At 51.3% G+C, this 23,507-nt stretch overlaps 1 protein-coding gene across 2 annotated transcripts in view; it reads left to right on the forward strand.

Moving 5' to 3' along the window:
• The first annotated feature begins 13,073 nt into the window (after positions 1-13,073).
• LOC142905817 (uncharacterized) overlaps positions 13,074-23,507 on the forward strand; it is a 112,579-nt gene continuing 102,145 nt past the window's right edge. For both annotated transcript variants that reach the window (XM_076052957.1, XM_076052959.1), the window contains exon 1: positions 13,074-13,849. In XM_076052957.1, coding sequence (XP_075909072.1) covers positions 13,603-13,849 — 247 coding nt within the window. In that variant the 5' untranslated portion in view covers positions 13,074-13,602. The remainder of the gene's footprint in view (positions 13,850-23,507) is intronic.

Genomic DNA, 23,507 nt, shown 5'->3' on the forward strand with positions numbered 1-23,507 from the left:
CACCAGGCATCATCATCCACCAGACATCAACATCCACCGGACATCATCATCCATCAGACATCATCCACCTGACATCATCATCCACCAGGCATCATCATCCACTTGACATCATTATCCACCAGACATCATTCACCAGACATCATCATCTACCTGACATCATCATCCACCTGACATCATCATCCACCTGACATCATCATCCGCCTGACATCATCATCCACCAGACATCACCATCCAACTGACATTATCCACCTGACATCATCATCCACCTGACATCATCATCCACCAGACATCATCATCCAGACATCATCATCCACCAGACATCATCATCCAGACATCATCATCCACCAGACATCATCATCCACCAGACATCATCATCCAGACATCATCATCCACCAGACATCATCATCTGCCTGACATCATCATCCACCTGACATCTTCATCCACCAGACATCATCATTCACATGACATCATCATTCACTTGACATCATCCATCTGACATCATCTACCTGACATCATCCACCAGACATCATCATCCAACTGACATCATCATCCACCAGGCATCATCATCCACCACACATCATCATCCACCTAACATTATCATCCACCAGGCATCATCATCCACCTGACATCGTCATCCACCTGACATCATCATCCACCAGACATCATCATCCACCAGACATCATCATCCACCTGACATCATCATCCACCAGACATCATCATACACCTGACATCACCATCCATCTGACATCATCCACCTGACATCATCACCCACCAGACATCATCATCCACCAGACATCATCATCCACCAGACATCATCATCCACCTCACATTATCCACCAGGCATCATCATCTACCTGACATCGTCATCCACCTGACATCATCATCCACCAGATATCATCATCCACCAGACATCATCATCCACCAGGCATCATCATCCACCTGACATCATCCACCTGACATCATCATCCACCAGACATCATCATCCACCAGGCATCATCATCCACCTGACATCGTCATCCACCTGACATCATCATCCACCAGATATCATCATCCACCAGATATCATCATCCACCAGACATCATCATCCACCAGACGTCATCATCCACCAGATATCATCATCCACCTGACATCATCATCCACCAGGCATCATCATCCACCAGACATCAATATCCACCGGACATCATCATCCATCAGACATCATCCACCTGACATCATCATCCACCAGGCATCATCATCCACCAGACATCATCATCCACCAGACATCATCATCCACCTCACATTATCCACCAGGCATCATCATCCACCTGACATCGTCATCCACCTGACATCATCATCCACCAGGCATCATCATCCACCAGACATCATCATCCACCAGATATCATCATCCACCTCACATTATCCACCAGGCATCATCATCCACCTGACATCGTCATCCACCTGACATCATCATCCACCAGGCATCATCATCCACCAGACATCATCATCCACCAGATATCATCATCTACCAGACATCATCATCCACCAGGCATCATCATCCACCTGACATCATCATCCACCATCCATCATCATCCACCTGACATCATCATCCACCCGACATCATCCACTTGACATCATCAACCACCAGACATCATCAACCACCAGACATCATCAACCACCAGACATCATCATCCGCCTGACATCATCATCCATCAGACATCATCATCCACCTGACATCATCATCTACCTGAAATCATCATCCACCAGACATCATCAACCACCTGACATCATCATTCACATAACATCATCATTCACCTGACATCATCCATCTGACATCATCTACCTGACATCATCCACCAGACATCATCATCCAACTGACATCATCATCCACCAGACATCATCATCAACCAGACATCATCATCCACCAGACATCATCATCAACCAGACATCATCATCCACCAAACATCATCCACCAGACATCATCAACCAACAGACATCATCATCGACCAGATATCATCATCCACCAGACATCATCATCCACCTGACATCATCATCCATCAGACATCATCATCCATCAGACATCATCATCCACCTGACATCATCATCTACCTGACATCATCCACCAGACATCATCATCCACCTGACATCATCCACCAGACATCATCATCCACCTGACATCATCATCCACCAGGCATCATCATCCACCAGACATCAACATCCACCGGACATCATCATCCATCAGACATCATCCACCTGACATCATCATCCACCAGGCATCATCATCCACTTGACATCATTATCCACCAGACATCATTCACCAGACATCATCATCTACCTGACATCATCATCCACCTGACATCATCATCCACCTGACATCATCATCCGCCTGACATCATCATCCACCAGACATCACCATCCAACTGACATTATCCACCTGACATCATCATCCACCTGACATCATCATCCACCAGACATCATCATCCAGACATCATCATCCACCAGACATCATCATCCAGACATCATCATCCACCAGACATCATCATCCACCAGACATCATCATCCAGACATCATCATCCACCAGACATCATCATCTGCCTGACATCATCATCCACCTGACATCTTCATCCACCAGACATCATCATTCACATGACATCATCATTCACTTGACATCATCCATCTGACATCATCTACCTGACATCATCCACCAGACATCATCATCCAACTGACATCATCATCCACCAGGCATCATCATCCACCACACATCATCATCCACCTAACATTATCATCCACCAGGCATCATCATCCACCTGACATCGTCATCCACCTGACATCATCATCCACCAGACATCATCATCCACCAGACATCATCATCCACCTGACATCATCATCCACCAGACATCATCATACACCTGACATCACCATCCATCTGACATCATCCACCTGACATCATCACCCACCAGACATCATCATCCACCAGACATCATCATCCACCAGACATCATCATCCACCTCACATTATCCACCAGGCATCATCATCTACCTGACATCGTCATCCACCTGACATCATCATCCACCAGATATCATCATCCACCAGACATCATCATCCACCAGGCATCATCATCCACCTGACATCATCCACCTGACATCATCATCCACCAGACATCATCATCCACCAGGCATCATCATCCACCTGACATCGTCATCCACCTGACATCATCATCCACCAGATATCATCATCCACCAGATATCATCATCCACCAGACATCATCATCCACCAGACGTCATCATCCACCAGATATCATCATCCACCAGACATCATCATCCACCAGGCATCATCATCCACCTGACATCATCATCCACCTGACATCATCATCCACCATGCATCATCATCCACCTGACATCATCATCCACCCGACATCATCCACCAGACATCATCATCCACCAGACATCATCAACCACCAGACATCATCATCCGCCCGACATCATCATCCATTAGACATCATCATCCACCTGACATCATCATCTACCTGACATCATCATCCACAAGACATCATCAACCACCTGACATCATCATCCACCTGACATCATCATCCACCTGACATCATCCACCAGGCATCATCATCATCCACCTGACATCATCATCCAACAGACATCATCATCCACCAGACATCATCCTCCACCTGACAATATCATCCATCAGACATCATCATCCACCTGACATCATCATCCACCTGACATCATCCACCAGACATCATCCACCTGACATCATCATCCACCAGACATCATCCACCAGACATCATCATCCACCTGACATCATCCACCAGACATCAACCACCAGACATCATCATCCACCTGACATCATCCACCAGACATCATCATCCACCTGACATCATCATCCACCAGGCATCATCATCCACCAGACATCATCATCCACCTGACATCGTCATCTACTTGACATCATCATCCACCAAACATCATCATCCACCTGACATCATCCACCTGACATCATCATCTATCAGACATCATCATCCACCAGACATCATCATCCACCTGATATCATCATCCACCAGACATCATCCTCCACCAGACATCATCATCCACCTGACATCATCATCCACCAGGCATCATCATCCATCAGACATCATCATCCACCTGACATCATCATCCACCAGACATCATCAACCACCTGACATCATCCACCTGACATCATCATCCACCAGACATCATCAACCACGAGACATCATCATCCGCCTGACATCATCATCCTTCAGACATCGTCATCCACCTGACATCATCATCTACCTGACATCATTATCCACCAGACATCATCAACCACCTGACATCATCATCCACCTGACATCATCATCCACCTGACATCATCCACCAGGCATCATCATCCACCTGACATCATCATCTACCAGACATCATCATCCACCAGACATCATCATCAACCAGACATCATCATCCACCAGACATCATCATCAACCAGACATCATCATCCACCAAACATCATCCACCAGACATCATCAACCACCAGACATCATCATCCACCAGATATCATCATCCACCAGACATCATCATCCACCTGACATCATCATCCACCAGACATCATCATCCATCAGACATCATCATCCACCTGACATCATCATCTATCTGACATCATCCACCAGACATCATCATCCACCTGACATCATCATCCACCAGGCATCATCATCCACCAGACATCAACATCCACCTGACATCATCATCCACCTGACATCATCCACCAGCCATCATCATCCACCTGACATCATCATCCACCAGGCATCATCATCCACCAGACATCAACATCCACCGGACATCATCATCCATCAGACATCATCCACCTGACATCATCATCCACCAGGCATCATCATCCACTTGACATCATCATCCACCAGACATCATCATCCACCAGACAAGATCATCCACCAGACATCATCATTAACCAGACATCATCATCCACCAGACATCATCATCAACCAGACATCATCATCCACCAGACATCATCATTAACCAGACATCATCATCCACCAAACATCATCCACCAGACATCATCAACCACCAGACATCATCATCCACCAGATATCATCCACCAGACATCATCATCCACCTGACATCATCATCCACCAGACATCATCATCCATCAGACATCATCATCCACCTGACATCATCATCTATCTGACATCATCCACCAGACATCATCATCCACCTGACATCATCATCCACCAGGCATCATCATCCACCAGACATCAACATCCACCTGACATCATCATCCACCTGACATCATCCACCAGCCATCATCATCCACCTGACATCATCATCCACCAGGCATCATCATCCACCAGACATCAACATCCAACGGACATCATCATCCATCAGACATCATCCACCTGACATCATCATCCACCAGGCATCATCATCCACTTGACATCATCATCCACCAGACATCATCATCCACCAGACATGATCATCCACCAGACATCATCATCCACCTCACATTATCCACCCGGCATCATCATCCACCTGACATCGTCATCCACCTGACATCATCATCCACCAGGCATCATCATCCACCAGACATCATCATCCACCAGATATCATCATCCACCTCACATTATCCACCAGGCATCATCATCCACCTGACATCATCATCCACCTGACATCATCATCCACCAGACATCATCATCCACCAGACATCATCATCCACCAGATATCATCATCCACCAGACATCATCATCCACCAGGCATCATCATCCACCTGACATCATCATCCACCATGCATCATCATCCACCTGACATCATCATCCACCCGACATCATCCACTTGACATCATCATCCACGAGACATCATCATCCACCAGACATCATTATCCACCTCACATTATCCACCAGGCATCATCATTCACCTGACATCGTCATCCACCTGACATCATCATCCACCAGGCGTCATCATCCACCTGACATCATCATCCACCTAACATCATCCACCAGACATCATCATCCACCTGACATCATCATCCACCAGGCATCATCATCCACCAGACATCAATATCCACCGGACATCATCATCCATCAGACATCATCCACCTGACATCATCATCCACCAGGCATCATCATCCACCAGACATCATCATCCACCAGACATCATCATCCACCTCACATTATCCACCAGGCATCATCATCCACCTGACATCGTCATCCACCTGACATCATCATCCACCAGGCTTCATCATCCACCAGACATCATCATCCACCAGATATCATCATCCACCTCACATTATCCACCAGGCATCATCATCCACCTGACATCGTCATCCACCTGACATCATCATCCACCAGGCATCATCATCCACCAGACATCATCATCCACCAGATATCATCATCTACCAGACATCATCATCCACCAGGCATCATCATCCACCAGGCATCATCATCCACCTGACATCATCATCCACCTGACATCATCATCCACCCGACATCATCCACTTGACATCATCATCCACCAGACATCATCAACCACCAGACATCATCAACCACCAGACATCATCATCCGCCTGACATCATCATCCATCAGACATCATCATCCACCTGACATCATCATCTACCTGAAATCATCATCCACCAGACATCATCAACCACCTGACATCATCATTCACATGACATCATCATGCACCTGACATCATCCATCTGACATCATCTACCTGACATCATCCACCAGACATCATCATCCAACTGACATCATCATCCACCAGACATCATCATCAACCAGACATCATCATCCACCAGACATCATCATCAACCAGACATCATAATCCACCAAACATCATCCACCAGACATCATCAACCACCAGACATCATCATCCACCAGATAGCATCATCCACCAGACATCATCATCCACCTGACATCATCATCCACCAGACATCATCATCCATCAGACATCATCATCCACCTGACATCATCATCTACCTGACATCATCCACCAGACATCATCATCCACCTGACATCATCCACCAGACATCATCATCCACCTGACATCATCATCCACCAGGCATCATCATCCACCAGACATCAACATCCACCGGACATCATCATCCATCAGACATCATCCACCTGACATCATCATCCACCAGGCATCATCATCCACTTGACATCATCATCCACCAGACATCATTCACCAGACATCATCATCTACCTGACATCATCATCCACCTGACATCATCATCCACCTGACATCATCATCCGCCTGACATCATCATCCACCAGACATCACCATCCAACTAACATTATCCACCTGACATCATCATCCACCTGACATCATCATCCACCAGACATCATCATCCAGACATCATCATCCACCAGACATCATCATCCAGACATCATCATCCACCAGACATCATCATCCACCAGACATCATCATCCAGACATCATCATCCACCAGACATCATCATCTGCCTGACATCATCATCCACCTGACATCTTCATCCACCAGACATCATCATTCACATGACATCATCATTCACTTGACATCATCCATCTGACATCATCTACCTGACATCATCCACCAGACATCATCATCCAACTGACATCATCATCCACCAGGCATCATCATCCACCACATATCATCATCCACCTAACATTATCATCCACCAGGCATCATCATCCACCTGACATCGTCATCCACCTGACATCATCATCCACCAGACATCATCATCCACCAGACATCATCATCCACCAGACATCATCATCCACCTGACATCATCATCCACCAGACATCATCATACACCTGACATCACCATCCATCTGACATCATCCACCTGACATCATCACCCACCAGACATCATCATCCACCAGACATCATCATCCACCAGACATCATCATCCACCTCACATTATCCACCAGGCATCATCATCCACCTGACATCGTCATCCACCTGACATCATCATCCACCAGGCATCATCATGCACCAGACATCATCATCCACCAGATATCATCATCCACCAGACATCATCATCCACCAGGCATCATCATCCACCTGACATCATCATCCACCTGACATCATCATCCACCATGCATCATCATCCACCTGACATCATCATCCACCCGACATCATCCACTTGACATCATCATCCACCAGACATCATCAACCACCAGACATCATCATCCGCCTGACATCATCATCCATTAGACATCATCATCCACCTGACATCATCATCTACCTGACATCATCATCCACCAGACATCATCAACCACCTGACATCACCATCCACCTGACATCATCATCCACCTGACATCATCCAACAGGCATCATCATCCACCTGACATCATCATCCACCAGACATCATCATCCACCAGACATCATCCTCCACCTGACATTATCATCCATCAGACATCATCATCCACCTGACATCATCATCCACCTGACATCATCCACCTGACATCATCATCCACCAGACATCATCCACCAGACATCATCATCCACCTGACATCATCCACCAGACATCAACCACCAGACATCATCATCCACCTGACATCATCCACCAGACATCATCATCCACCTGACATCATCATCCACCAGGCATCATCATCCACCAGACATCATCATCCACCTGACATCACCATCCACCAGGCATCATCATCCACTTGACATCATCATCCACTTGACATCATCATCCACCAAACATCATCATCCACCTGATATCATCCACCTGACATCATCATCTATCAGACATCATCATCCACCAGACATCATCATCCACCTGATATCATCATCCACCAGACATCATCCTCCACCAGACATCATCATCCACCTGACATCATCATCCACCAGGCATCATCATCCACCTGACATCATCATCCACCTGACATCATCCACCTGACATCATTATCTACCTGACATCATCATCCACCAGACATCATCATCCACCTGACATCATCCACCAGACATCATCATCCACCAGACATCATCATCCACCAGGCTACGCTGAAGAGAGGCTTGCGGAGCTCCAATGTGGTTTCAGGAAAGGGCGGCCCTGCATCGATGTCGTTTTCTCTGTTAGTCTGCTGCAGCAGAGGTGTAAGGACCTCCACGTGACCTGAACGTACACGCAGCCTGGCACAAGCGCTGTGGTGACGTCACCGCCACATAGTTTGTGGCGGTTGTTGTGGTGGTGGTATTGTCGCATGGTGTGTATGTGTTGTGGTGTAGCATGGTGTGTGTGTGTTGTGGTGTGTAGCATGGTGTGTGTGTTGTGGTGTAGCATGGTGTGTGTTGTGGTGTGTAGCATGGTGTGTGTGTTGTGGTGTAGCATGGTGTGTGTTGTGGTGTGTAGCATGGTGTGTGTTGTGGTGTAGCATGGTGTGTGTTGTGGTGTAGCATGGTGTGTGTGTTGTGGTGTAGCATGGTGTGTGTGTTGTGGTGTAGCATGGTGTGTGTTGTGGTGGTGTGTAGCATGGTGTGTGTTGTGGTGGTGTAGCATGGTGTGTGTTGTGGTGGTGTAGCATGGTGTGTGTGTTGTGGTGTAGCATGGTGTGTGTGTTGTGGTGTAGCATGGTGTGTGTTGTGGTGGTGTGTAGCATGGTGTGTGTTGTGGTGGTGTGTAGCATGGTGTGTGTGTTGTGGTGTAGCATGGTGTGTGTTGTGGTGGTGTGTAGCATGGTGTGTGTTGTGGTGGTGTGTAGCATGGTGTGTGTGTTGTGGTGTAGCATGGTGTGTGTTGTGGTGTAGCATGGTGTGTGTTGTGGTGGTGTGTAGCATGGTGTGTGTTGTGGTGGTGTGTAGCATGGTGTGTGTGTTGTGGTGTAGCATGGTGTGTGTTGTGGTGTAGCATGGTGTGTGTGTGTTGTCGTGTAGCATGGTGTGTGTGTTGTGGTGTGTAGCATGGTGTGTGCGTTGTGGTGGTGTAGCATGGTGTGTGTGTTGTCGTGTAGCATGGTGTGTGTTGTGGTGGTGTAGCATGGTGTGTGTTGTGGTGGTGTAGCATGGTGTGTGTTGTGGTGGTGTAGCATGGTGTGTGTTGTGGTGTAGCATGGTGTGTGTTGTGGTGGTGTGTAGCATGGTGTGTATAATGGTGGTGTAGCATGGTGTGTCTTGTGGTGGTGTGTAGCATGGTGTGTGTTGTGGTGGTGTGTAGCATGGTGTGTGTAGTGGTGTAGCATGGTGTGTGTTGTGGTGGTGTGTAGCATGGTGTGTGTGTGTGTGTTGTGGTGTAGCATGATGTGTGTTGTGGTGGTGTAGCATGGTGTGTGTGTTGTGGTGTAACATGGTGTGTGTTGTGGTGGTGTGTATCATGGTGTGTGTGTAGTGGTGTAGCATGGTGTGTGTTGTGGTGGTGTAGCTTGGTGTGTGTAGTGGTGGTGTAGCATGGTGTGTGTGTTGTGGTGTAGCATGGTGTGTGTTGTGGTGGTGTAGCATGGTGTGTGTTGTGGTGTAGCATGGTGTGTGTGTAGCGGTGTAGCATGGTGTGTGTTGTGGTGGTGTGTAGCATGGTGTGTGTGTAGTGGTGTAGCATGGTGTGTGTTGTGGTGGTGTAGCATGGTGTGTGTTGTGGTGGTGTAGCATGGTGTGTGTGTGTTGTGGTGTAGCATGGTGTGTGTTGTGGTGGTGTGTAGCATGGTGTGTATTGTGGTGGTGTGTAGCATGGTGTGTGTGTAGTGGTGTATCATGGTGTGTGTTGTGGTGGTGTAGCATGGTGTGTGTAGTGGTGGTGTAGCATGGTGTGTGTTGTGGTGGTGTGTAGCATGGTGTGTGTAGTGGTGTAGCATGGTGTGTGTTGTGGTGGTGTAGCATGGTGTGTGTAGTGGTGGTGTAGCATGGTGTGTGTTGTGGTGGTGTGTAGCATGGTGTGTGTAGTGGTGTAGCATGGTGTGTGTTGTGGTGGTGTAGCATGGTGTGTGTGTGTTGTGGTGTAGCATGGTGTATGTTGTGGTAGTGTGTAGCATGGTGTGTGTGTGTTGTGGTGTAGCATGGTGTGTGTTGTGGTGGTGTGTAGCATGGTGTGTGTGTTGTTGTGTAGCATGGTGTGTGTTGTGGTGTAGCATGGTGTGTGTTGTGGTGGTGTAGCATGATGTGTGTTGTGGTGGTGTAGCATGGTGCGTGTTGTGGTGTAGCATGGTGTGTGTTGTGGTGGTGTAGCATGGTGTGTGTGTGTGTGTTGTGGTGTAGCATGGTGTGTGTTGTGGTGGTGTAGCATGGTGTGTGTGTTGTGGTGTAGCATGGTGTGTGTTGTTGTGGTGTAGCATGGTGTGTGTGTAGTGGTGTAGCATGGTGTGTGTTGTGGTGGTGTAGCATGGTGTGTGTGGTGGTGGTGTAGCATGGTGTGTGTGTTGTGGTGTAGCATGGTGTGTGTTGTTGTGGTGTAGCATGGTGTGTGTGTAGTGGTGTAGCATGGTGTGTGTTGTGGTGGTGTAGCATGGTGTGTGTTGTGGTGGTGTAGCATGGTGTAGCATGGTGTGTGTTGTGGTAGTGTAGCATGGTGTGTTGTGGTGTAGCATGGTGTATGTTGTTGTGGTGTAGCATGGTGTGTGTGTGTGTTGTGGTGTAGCATGGTGTGTGTTGTGGTGGTGTAGCATGGTGTGTGTGTTGTGGTGTAGCATGGTGTGTGTTGTTGTGGTGTAGCATGGTGTGTGTGTAGTGGTGTAGCATGGTGTCTGTTGTGGTGTAGCATGGTGTGTGTTGTTGTGGTGTAGCATGGTGTGTGTGTAGTGGTGTAGCATGGTGTGTGTTGTGGTGGTGTAGCATGGTGTGTGTGGTGGTGGTGTAGCATAGTGTGTGTTGTGGTGGTGTAGCATGGTGTGTGTTGTGGTGGTGTGCAGCATCGTGTGTTTGTGTGTTGTGGTGGTATGTAGCATGGTGTGTGTGTGTTGTGGTAGTGTAGCATTATGTGTGTTGTGGTAGTGTAGCATGGGGTGTTGTGGTGGTGTAGCATGGTGTGTGTTGTGGTGGTGTAGCATCGTGTGTGTGTGTGGTGGTGTAGCATGGTGTGTTGTGGTGGTGTAGCATGGTATGTGTTGTGGTAGTGTAGCATGGTATGTGTTGTGGTGGTGTGCAGCATGGTGTGTGTTGTGGTGGTGTAGTATGGTGTGTGTGTGTGTTGTGGTGGTGGTGTAGCATGGTGTGTGTTGTGGTGGTGTAGCATGGTGTGTGTTGTGGTGGTGTAGCATGGTGTGTGTGGTGGTGTAGCATTGTGTGTGTTGTGGTAGTGTAGCATGGTGTGTGTGTGTGTTGTGGTGGTGTAGCATGGTGTGTGTGTTGTGGTGGTGTATCATGGGGTGTGTTGTGGTGGTGTAGCATGGTGTGTCTTGTGGTGGTGTGTAGTGTGTGTGTTGTGGTGGTGGTGTAGCATGGTGTGTGTTGTGGTGGTGTGTAGTGTGTGTTGTGGTGGTGGTGTAGCATGGTGTATGTGTGGTGGTGTAGCATGGTGTGTGTGTGGTGGTGTAGCATCGTGTGTGTTGTGGTAGTGTAGCATGGTGTGTATTGTGGTGGTGTGTAGCATGGTGTGTGTGTGTTGTGGTGGTGTGTAGCATGGTGTGTGTGTGTGGTGTATTTGAGTGTTGAAACAATGCGTGAGTTTTGGTGTCTGAGTGTCCAGGTTGCAGGTCTGTGGGGAGCGGTAGAGTCGTGGTTAGCGCTACGCTGCGCTACGAACCCGACGTCCCCAGTTCGATTCCCGCTCACGGCCAACACCGGTGACGATTATCTAAACGGTCCTGGGCCTCCCCTAGGTCGACTCAACCTCGAATGCGTACCTGGTTTGCTGTGTTGTAAACATCGCCACTCGGGGATACAAAGGCGGCCGGGCGTGGTGTTGGCCACCCACCCCCTCGCGTGTCGTGCCGACCTTCATTGGTGCTCGCTTACAGCACCTGCCCCCCAAACGTGTGGCAAGGCTACACGGGGGATCTGTGTCTTTTGTATTCGTGTGTGTGTTATGTATGGGTGTGTGGCGATTGTGTATGGGTGTTGGGGTGTGGTTGAGTGGGGTTGCTGAGTGTGTTACACCAGTCACGGATGATGAGTGGAGGGGGGAGAATGGGGGAGGGAGGCTGTAGAGTGGGGGGAGGTTCTGGGTGGTTGAGTTGGGGGGATGGGTGGCCACTGTTACACATCCCCCTCTCCACTCAGCTCCAGACTCCGCGAAACGCCACTCAGCTCTCTGGATCGCTCTCGAGAAACTCACCCCAATCGGCATTTTTTATATACACACTCACCCACACACTCAACCTGCACACACTCACTCTGCACACACTCACCCACACACTCTGCACACACTCACCGTACAAGCAGCCACACTCACCAACAAAAACACCCAGCCACACGCACCCACACGCACCCACACACTCCGCACACACTCCTGCACGTAATCACCCACACTCTCATCCACACACACACACGCACCCACGCACTCTCACCCACTCAGCGCACGTGCACTCAGCTAAACACTCACCCAGACTCACCATTCACCACACTCTGCACCCCTTGCTCTCAATGTAACTCCCTCGAATCACAACTCCCGTCAAACACCGCCGGGGCCGTGATGACCTTCATCACAGGGGCACAGAAGCCCGGAGAAGTCTCACATCGAGCAGGGGACAGCTGGCTCCGAAGGAGATGACAATGATGGTGGTGGTGGTGGTGGTGGTCGTGATGATGATGATGGTGAGGAAGAAGATGACTGTCGTGACGACAGGGAGCCATCGGAGTTCAGTGACGGTCCAGCGGCACCATCAGCAGGTGGTGGTGCTGATGGCGGTGGTGGCGGTGGTGGTGGCGGTGACGGTACCAGCCTCGTCAGGAGCGCACGGGAACCCTCAGAACAGCGTGGAACCGGGGGAAGAGGGATCGGCGTTCATCTCTGGTGGGGAAACTCGCGCACACACACACACTCAGACAATCACACACTCAGACAATCACACACACACACAGCCACACACTCAGACAATCACACACACACAGCCACACACTCAGACAATCACACACACACAGTCACACACTCAGACAATCAGACAATCACACACACTCAGACAATCACACACACACTCAGACAATCACACACACAAACTCAGACAATCACACACACACACACACTCAGACAATCACACACACAGCCACACACTCAGACAATCACGCACACACACTCAGACAACAAAGATCCCCCGTATAGCCTTAACAGACTGTAGGGGCAAGTGCTGTTAGCGAGCACCTATGAAAGCCGGAAAGGTACACGAGGGGGTGGGTGGCCAGCACCACGCCCGACCGCCTTTGTCTCCCTAGTGGCAATGTTTACACACCGCACCAGGTACTCATTTGAGGCTGAGTCGACCTAGGGGAGGCCCGAGACAGGTTCAGATAATCGTCACTGGTGTTGGCCGTGAGCGGGAATCGAACCCGGGTCGCCAGGTGCATAGCGCAGCGCGCTAACCGCTACAGTACCGCTCCCCAACACACACAACCACACACAAAATCACACTGCACACACAATGACTCACAATCACTCACTCAATCACTCACACACATACACAATCACACACACAATCACTCACACTCAATCACACACAATCACTCAATGAAACAAAATTACTCACACTCCCTCAATTACTCACAATCACACACTCAATCACATTCGCTCACTGTCACACAACCACTCACAATTACTCTCACAATCACACTTTCACAATCACACACAATCACACTCACAATCACACTCAATCGCTCACACTCAATCACTCACGCACACACGCTCTCTCGCTCTCACGCACCTGTTCGCACACGCGTCTGTGTGTGTGTCTGAGTGTGTGTGTCTGAGTGTGTGTGTCTGAGTGTGTGTGTCTGAGTGCGTGTGTCTGAGTGCGTGTGTCTGAGTGCGTGTGTCTGAGTGCGTGTGTCTGAGTGCGTGTGTCTGAGTGCGTGTGTCTGAGTGCGTGTGTCTGAGTGTGTGTCTGAGTGCGTGTGTGCACGTTCGACTTGTTTAGAAATTGCTATGCGAGCCGTAAACCGATTTTCTTTTTACTAATTTTATTGTGGTTATCGGATTTTGAAAAAATTATGTTAACACGCATTCGCTAACCCACATGCACACAGACTCAGCTTTACACACGCGCACACCTGTGCGCACGCGCTCATACGCACGCACACCTGCGCGCGCGCACATACCTGCGCGCGCGCGCACACGCACGTGCACACCTGTGCAAATACGCACACACACGCACACACACGCACACGTGTCCATCATACATTTGCGGACACACCTGTACACAAGTGTTCGGTCGCACACAAAAGGCAAAGACTAAGATAGCCCGCATAGCCTTAACCATACCGTTGGGGCAAGTACTGTTAGCGAGCGCCTATTAAGGCCGGCATGGGGGTTGGTGGCCAGCACCACGCTCGGCCGCCTTTGTCTCCCTTGTGGCGATGTTTACACACCGCACCAGATACTCATTTGAGGCTGAGTCGACCTAGGGGATGCCCAGGACCGGTTCATAAAATTGTCACTGGCGTTGGCCGTGAGCGGGAATCGAACTTGGGCCACCTGTGCGCACAAATCACGTGTGCACAAGCAATCACCTGTGCAGAAGTACACACATTTATGTACACACACACACTTGTGATGTTCCAGAATATTAGTTTTTTGTCCAGGAGAGTGTGCGCGTGTGTGCTTCTGTACGTCTGTACGTACACGCGTGTGTGTGCCTTGTGCGATGTGTAAACATCGCCACGTGGGAGACAAAGGCGGCCGGGCGTGGTGCTGGCTACCCACCCCCTGGTCTGCTGTGCTGGCCTTCATAGGTGATGCTCGCTAACAGCACTTGGCCCAACAGTCTGGTTAAGGCTATAAGGGGCATCTTTGTCTGTGCGTGTGTTCGTGTTGTGTGTGTTGAGGAGCGGTGGCGCAGTGGTTAAGCGCACGAGGCTGCGAACCCACAGCCACCCGAGTTCGATCCCCGCTCACTGCCGACGCGAGTGGCTCATATCGAGACCGCTCCTGTGCGTCCCATTGGTCTGCGCGACGACTAAGACGTCAGCACGTGGGGGAGACAAAGGCGGCCTGGCGTGGCGCTGTCCACAGCCTACCCCTTTCGCGGTTGCTCGCTAACAGCACTTGCCCCCCTCCCCCCAACATCCATGTTACAACCTGCACCATTGGATCTTGGCCTTGGTTGCATGCTGACGTGCGTAAACACGCAATCGAGTTTGAGCGAGCGCACGTCTGTGAACTGTCCCCTACACTCGAAGGGGATGATGGTTCTGAAGACTTTTGACTTTTAAACAACTTTTATTGCCGCCAGCAGCAACAGCACTGGAGGCGATTCCGATATGAAATACACAAAGTCACCAGCAACACAAATAATCGCTATAAATCCACGCGCTGTGGCGCTAAATGCAGAAGGAAGTGCCTCCCGGAGGGCACGCGAATGACTTCCCGTAGTTTATTTACCCTGCAGGGTCTCGAGACTAGTTGCTCCGGGAACGTGGTTTTAATTTTTCTTTCGGCCATGAATGTCGTGGCCATTGTGGACGAGAGTCTCGCTTCGTGTCGGAGAAAACCCACGATTCGGGAGATCCACTGCCGCGCCACGAACCCCGCGGAACGAGTTGAATGCTGCACCGCCATCTCCTGACCACTCGGCAGCCCAAACGAGACCGTGCCCGTAGATGTTCCCACGCAGCCTCGCGTCCAAGGCGGACGCTTTGGGTCCGCGAGCCGCTAGCGAGCAACCGATGAAGGCTTCCGCCACTGCGGCACACGAGGGGTTCGGTGGCCGGTACCACGCCCGTACGCCTTTGTCTCCCTGGTACTGACGTTTACAACACCGATCCGCACCAGGCGCTTATTTGTGGCTGAGTCGACCTAGGGGAGACCCAGCGCAGATGTAGATATGCATCAGCGCCGACCAATCACTCGCACGGTGCAGAACAGGCGGAGGTCAGGCGGAGGTCAGGCGGAGGTCAGGCGGAGGTCAGATAAACGTGATATGGGGGAAGGCGCCCGAGCCGGGAATTGAACCCAGTCGGTTCTTGCTGCGGGGCACGAGTATTGCCACTCTGCTAACTCTGTTGCCAAATGTAACTGGAGTCGAGTCTGGGATCATGGGTTCATGTGAGTCTGGGGAACGGGATCATGCGAGTCTGTAGATTCATTTGAGCCATACGAAACCGGCGGCCACCTGTGGTTTGTGTGAGTGGGTGAGCATGTGTGTGAGTGGGTGAGTATGTGAGTGAGTGGGTAAGTGAGTGGGTAAGTGAGTGGGTGAGTATGTGTGTGAGTGTGTGTGTGAGTGGGTGGGTAAGTGAGTGGGTGAGTATGTGTGTGAGTATGTGTGAGTGGGTGAATGGGTGAGTGTGTGAGTGAGTGGGTGAGTGAGTGGGTGAGTATGTGGGTGTGAGTGGGTGAATGGGTGAGTGTGTGAGTGAGTGGGTGAGTATGTGTGTGAGTGTGTGTGAGTGGGTGAATGGGTGAGTATGTGAGTGAGTGGGTGAGTATGTGAGTGAGTGCCGGACGGGCAACTCTGTCGTGTGACAGTGCTGTGGGGAGAGGGCCAATTCCGATTGGCCCTCTCCTCTCATGGCGTCTGTGACCACCACAGTGGCTAAACAGGGGCTCTGGATGGGTGCGAGGGGCTGGTAACCCCTCCACCTTCAAAAAATTACCGCGAAATCACGACTTAAATATTTAACTAATAAGCTTGTGCCGGAGGCCCCGGGGGGACAGGCGTCTATGACGTCTCCTGGCCAAACCCCAATTGGCGGAGCCAGGAGATTGAATCTCTACCCTCGGGGCTCCTCCAGAAACAACGAAAAGCCACTTCGTGTAGCCACGTGGAATGTTCGAACGCTCACTGCAGAGGAGAGGCTGCCACTCCTCTGTCGGGAGCTGGACCGGTACCGCCTGGATCTCTGTGGCATTCAGGAGGTCCGGTGGACCGGTTCTGGCTCCTGCCACCATGAGGGGTGGACAGTCCTCCTCTCGGGGCAGCAGACTGCCAAACAACAGGGTTTGGCTCTTCTTTTGAACAAAAGAATGAAGGGTGCATGGGAGCGTAGCGGTGAGGTGTGGGAAGAGCCCTAGGCTACCTTGGGCTCGCCTTCCCATCAACCGGAGGCGAGGAGTGGTGGTCGTGGTTACTTATGCCCCCACCGAAGACGAACACCCATGGAGGGATGCAGGCATAGCCGATGAGTCAGATGCCTTCTATGACCTCCTGTCACAGGTGCTGGCTAAAGTGGCCCCTCGGGATAGAGTCATCTTGTTGGGTGACTTCAATGCCCGAGTTGGTCATGATGCTGGCACCTGTTCTGGAGTGATTGGAGGGCATGGGCCAGATCAGCTTAATAACAACGGTAGGAGGCTGCTAGATTTGTGTGCAGCCCATGGGCTTGTAATTACCAGCACGCTGTTCCGGCATCGGCGCATCCACACAACATCATGGATGCATGCCGGGTTCAAGCAAGAACATCTGCTGGACTACATATTGACGGACCAGCGGATGCGAGCCCATGTCCTTGACACCAGGACCTACCGTGGAGCTGATCTGCCCTCTGTCCATCGACTAGTCATCTGTAAGATGCGCCTGCCATTCTTCCACTCCGGTGGTGGGTGTACACCCAGGACCCCATTCCAACCTAAAGTGGTCTGGTCTCAGTTAGCTGATGAAGGTTTCAAGCGAGAATTTCATCATCGCTTGCGGCTGGGGTTGGCATCATCCCCCACTCCTCCGGATGTCGAGGGTAAATGGGCGAGGTTTAGGACTGTGACTCATACAGCTGCAATGGCTGTTTTGGGTACACGGTCCAGACCTCCTCAGAGACCCTGGCTGACAGAGGAGGTGTTCAAGCTGGCTGAGAAAAAGCGACAGGCCCACTCTCATCGGCTAGAGCATCCCATTTCGGAGAATGAGGAGGCTTACCGCAGCCTTTGCTCGAAGGTTCGGCGAGCCGCGAGGCGCTGCAAAGATGGGTGGTGGTCGCGGGTTGCTGAGGAGATGGAGTCTGCCTCAGTTGCCCGCGATCACAAATCTCTATTTAACTCCATCAAAAAAGTAACCTGCAGCGCCACACCTATTACCATCATTAGGGGAAAAATCTGTGTTCCAATCTCCGACCCCCAGGAACAAGTTTGCAGATTTGCTGAGCATTTCTGTGAGGTCCTGGGGGAGGGGAAACCCCTCAGCCAGGAAAACGTCGTGGCACAAAGTGGGGATGACCTTGCTCAGGCTGCGGTGCCTCAAATATTGGGAGAAGTCACTCCCTGTGAGTGGCTGGCTGAGGTGCCATCTGTTGAGGAAGTACTGAAGGCGATCCGGAGTTTGAGACCAGGAAAGGCACCGGGCAGAGATGATCTCCCAAGCGAGGTGCTGAGGGAGGGTGGCGTTTGTGCACAGACTGCCCTATATGACATCATAACAACAGTCTGGACCACTGGACGGGTTCCGCAGGATTGGAATGATGCCCTGGTGGTCCCCCTCTTTAAGAAGGGGGACCGCACAGACTGTAACAACTACAGGGGCATCTCACTCCCCAGTGTGCCGGGAAAGGTCCTGGCAAGGGTTATTCAACATCGCCTTGCCAGGCACGCTGAGGAGAGGCCTGCGGAGCCACAATGCGGTTTCAAGAAAGGGCGGTCCTGCACAGATGCCATATTTTCTGTCCGTCTGCTACAGCAGAGGTGTAGGGAATTCCAGCAAGACCTACATCTCTGCTTTATTGACCTGGTCAAGGCCTATGATACAATCAGTAGGCCTGGGCTCTGGGTTGTTCTTCGTGCTTTTGGAGTCCCTGACCCCCTCCTCACGATCATTAAGGACCTTCATGATGGTGAGCGGGCCCGGGTAAAACTACGTGGCCGGGAGTCAGAGCCATTCCCTATACACCTTGGGGTGCGACAGGGATGTCCTCTGGCTCCCACATTATTTAACATCTATTTTGACCACGTAGTTCGTGAAGCCTTCAATAGCTGTACCGGGGGAATCTCCATTTGGTACAGATATAATGGGAGGCTGATCGATGCTCGGGTGCGGTCAAGGGATGGCTCCCTATTGCTCAACCACGTTATGTATGTCGATGATTTGGTAATAGCTGCTCATTCAGAGGAGGAGTTGGAGATGCTGCTGCTGAGACTGGAGCGTGCCACTAAGAGATAGGGCCTTACCATCAGCCCCACCAAAACTCAGCACCTGCCTGGGTATTTTGTACCATCGGCCACTCCACCCCCAGAACTCCCAATCGGTGATGGGGCAGTTGCGGAGAGAGTGGAGAGTTTCCCATACCTGGGCAGTGTGCTTATGACCGGCTCCAGTTTAACAGCAGAGGTCTCACTCCGAATCAGTCGAGCGGCAATATCTTTTCATCGGTTGCGTAACGCTCTGTGAAAGCTACCTGGTCTGTAACTCCACACTATGCTTCAGGTGTTCTCGGCCACGGTCATTCCCTCCCTTCTTTACACTTGCGAAACGTGGACCCCCTTAATGGAACATCTTCGCCGGTTAGAAACATTTAGGCTAGCCAGCCTACGATCTATCTTGGGTTTAACCAGGCTGGATTGTGTGAGGAGCTCACAAATCCTTGAAAGATCTGGGCAAGGTCTCATCGGTGAGCTCCTCCGGCAGGCAAGGCTCCGTTGGTTGGGTCAAGTAGCCCGCATGCCCAGCCACCTCATGCCGAAACAGCTTTTGTTCGGCCGGATCGAGGGGGTTAAACGGGCGCGGCACGGGCTAGAGAAGAGATGGAGTGATGTGGTACAGGAGGACGTGGAGCTGAGTGGACTTGCCGATGAATGGTACCAGCGGTGTCAAGATCGGCCTCTGTGGAGGAGGCTCGTGAAGGATGCTACTGGGCAGTTGGAGGCAGTCGCCCTCCAACATCAACGGAGGGCGGAGGAGCGACGTTCACAACAACGAGCGGAGCGCCGGGTGGCTAAAGCACAGCAGGTTGGCACAGTAGGGGGCACAGGTGGTGCTTCAGCCAGTCATCTCAGTCAGTCGACCCGTGGCACCTGGGTCTGCCCCGTGACCTGCCAGTGGGCGTTCGACACTTCACGTAGCCTTAACCTGCACATGACCTGGCACAAGCGTCGTGGTGACGTCACCGCCACTTAGTGGCGAATGGCGGTTGTTGTTGTTGTTTGAGTGGGTGAATATGTGAGTGAGTGGGTGAGTGAGTGGGTGAATGGGTGAGTATGTGTGTGAGTGGGTGAGTATGTGTGCGTGAGTATGTGTGTGTATGAGTGTGTGAGTGCGTCTTTGAGTGTATGGGTGAGTGAGTGAACGTGTGAGTGAGTGAACGTGTGAGTGAGTGTGAGTGAATATGTGAGTGAGTGAATGTGTGAGTGAGTGCATGTGTGAGTGAGTGAATGTGTGGGTGCGTGAATGTGTGAGTGAGTGAACGTGTGAGTGAGTGTGAGTGAATGTGTGAGTGAGTGAATGTGTGGGTGCGCGAATGTGTGAGTGAGTGAACGTGTGAGTGAGTGTGAGTGAATGTGTCAGTGAGTGAATGTGTGGGTGCGTGAATGTGTGAGTGAGTGGGACAGGCGAGTGTCTGCATTGGTGCTGCTACGCATGTCACCTGTCACCTGTCCCCTGCGCGCGTGGTGACACCACCCCCTCCCCCCACCAACCGCTGGGGTCAGGGTGCCAACATCCATCTCGACCGCTGTGGGGTGTGGGTGGAGGGGTGGGTGGGGGTGCATCTCTGTGGCTCTCTCTCTAGGGGGTGGGGGCGTATCTCTGTGTGTGTCTCTCTAGGGGGGGTGCATCTCTGTGTGTGTGTCTCTCTCTCTCTAGGGGGGGTGTATCTCTATGTCTCTCTCTCTCTCTAGGGAGGGTGTATCTCTATGTGTCTCTCTCTCTCTAGGGGGGGTGTATCTCTGTGTGTCTCTCTCTAGGGGGGGTGCATCTCTGTGTGTGTCTCTCTCTCTAGGGGGGGGTGTATCTCTGTGTGTCTCTCTCTAGGAGGGGTGCATCTCTGTGTGTGTGTGTCTCTCTCTCTAGGGGGGGTGTATCTCTATGTCTCTCTCTCTCTAGGGGGGGTGTATCTCTGTGTGTCTCTCTCTAGGGGGGGTGCATCTCTGTGTGTGTCTCTCTAGGGGGGGGGGTGTATCTCTATGTGTGTCTCTCTCTCTAGGGGGGGTGCATCTCTGTGTGTCTCTCTCTAGGGGGGGTGTATCTCTGTGTGTCTCTCTCTCTCTAGGGGGGGTGCATCTCTGTGTGTCTCTCTCTAGGGGGGTGTATCTCTGTGTGTCTCTCTCTAGGGGGGGTGCATCTCTGTGTGTGTGTCTCTCTCTCTAGGGGGGGGGGTGTATCTCTGTGTGCATCTCTCTCTAGGGGGAGGGTGTATCTCTGTGTGTGTCTCTCTAGGGGGGGGGGGGGGTGTATCTCTATGTGTGTCTCTCTCTCTAGGGGGGGTGCATCTCTGTGTGTCTCTCTCTAGGGGGGGTGTATCTCTGTGTGTCTCTCTCTCTCTAGGGGGGGTGTATCTCTGTGTGTCTCTCTCTAAGGGGGGTGTATCTCTGTGTGTCTCTCTCTAGGGGGGGTGTATCTCTGTCTCTCTCTCTCTGGGGGGGGGGTGTATCTCTGTGTGTGTGTCTCTCTCTGGGGGGGGGGGGTGTATCTCTGTGTGTCTCTCTAGGGGGGGTGTATCTCTGTGTGTCTCTCTCTCTCTGGGGGGGGGTGTATCTCTGTGTGTTTCTCTCTCTCTAGGGGGGGGGTGTATCTCTGTGTGTCTCTAGGGGGGTGTGTATCTCTCTCTCTCTCTCGGGGGGGGGGGGGCATTTCAGCTTCAGCATTCACCCCTCACCACTCAACCACGCACGGCTCTCTCCCACAGAGGGTGGTGGGGTGAGGATTTACCCAAACATACAAGAACGCCCCAATGTAAAGAGCTTCATAGCTCATCGGATTCCTCCCGCAGGATAAATATTCTGAAAAGCCTTTCTGAGTCCCAAGACTATTCTTCAGGATAGTCCTGTCACGTTTTCGCAGTCGGTGGGGGAGTGATGATGATGCTGCTGTTGCTGCAGCTGCTGATGCAGCTGATGCTGCGTGATTGCCAATGGAGTGATTTGCAGGTGATGTCATATCATTCAGTGTTGGGCCGATTTCCGGTGGCACGAGTTTCAGTCAGGATCGAGAGAACACCCGTTCATCATAAGGGGGAGAGGTCACACACACTCCAAGTACAAAGATCCCCCCAGTATCGCATTCAACGGGCTGCTGAGTCGACGTAGGGGAGGCCCCAGAACCGGCTCAGATGACCATCAGTGCGGAATGAGTTGAGATCCGCTCGCCGTTGCTGACGAGTCGTAGTAGGAGTACGACTTGTTTGCTTTGTCATCCCAGCCGGTGCCCCCCCCCCCCCCCATTTGGTGGGTGGGTGTCTGGGTGGATGGGCGATTGTGTTGGTGGGTGTCTGGGTGGGTGCGTGTCTGGGTGGGTGGGCGAGTGTGTGGGCGGGTGGATGGGCGGGTGGATGGGCGTGTGGTTGAGTGTGTGGGTGGGTGAGTGGGTAAGTGGTTGAGCGTGTGG

This window comes from Petromyzon marinus, chromosome 59 (assembly GCF_048934315.1).
Source record: "Petromyzon marinus isolate PM22_M1 ecotype Great Lakes invasive population chromosome 59, UKy_Petmar_22M1.pri1.0, whole genome shotgun sequence".
Lineage (NCBI taxonomy): Eukaryota > Metazoa > Chordata > Hyperoartia > Petromyzontiformes > Petromyzontidae > Petromyzon > Petromyzon marinus.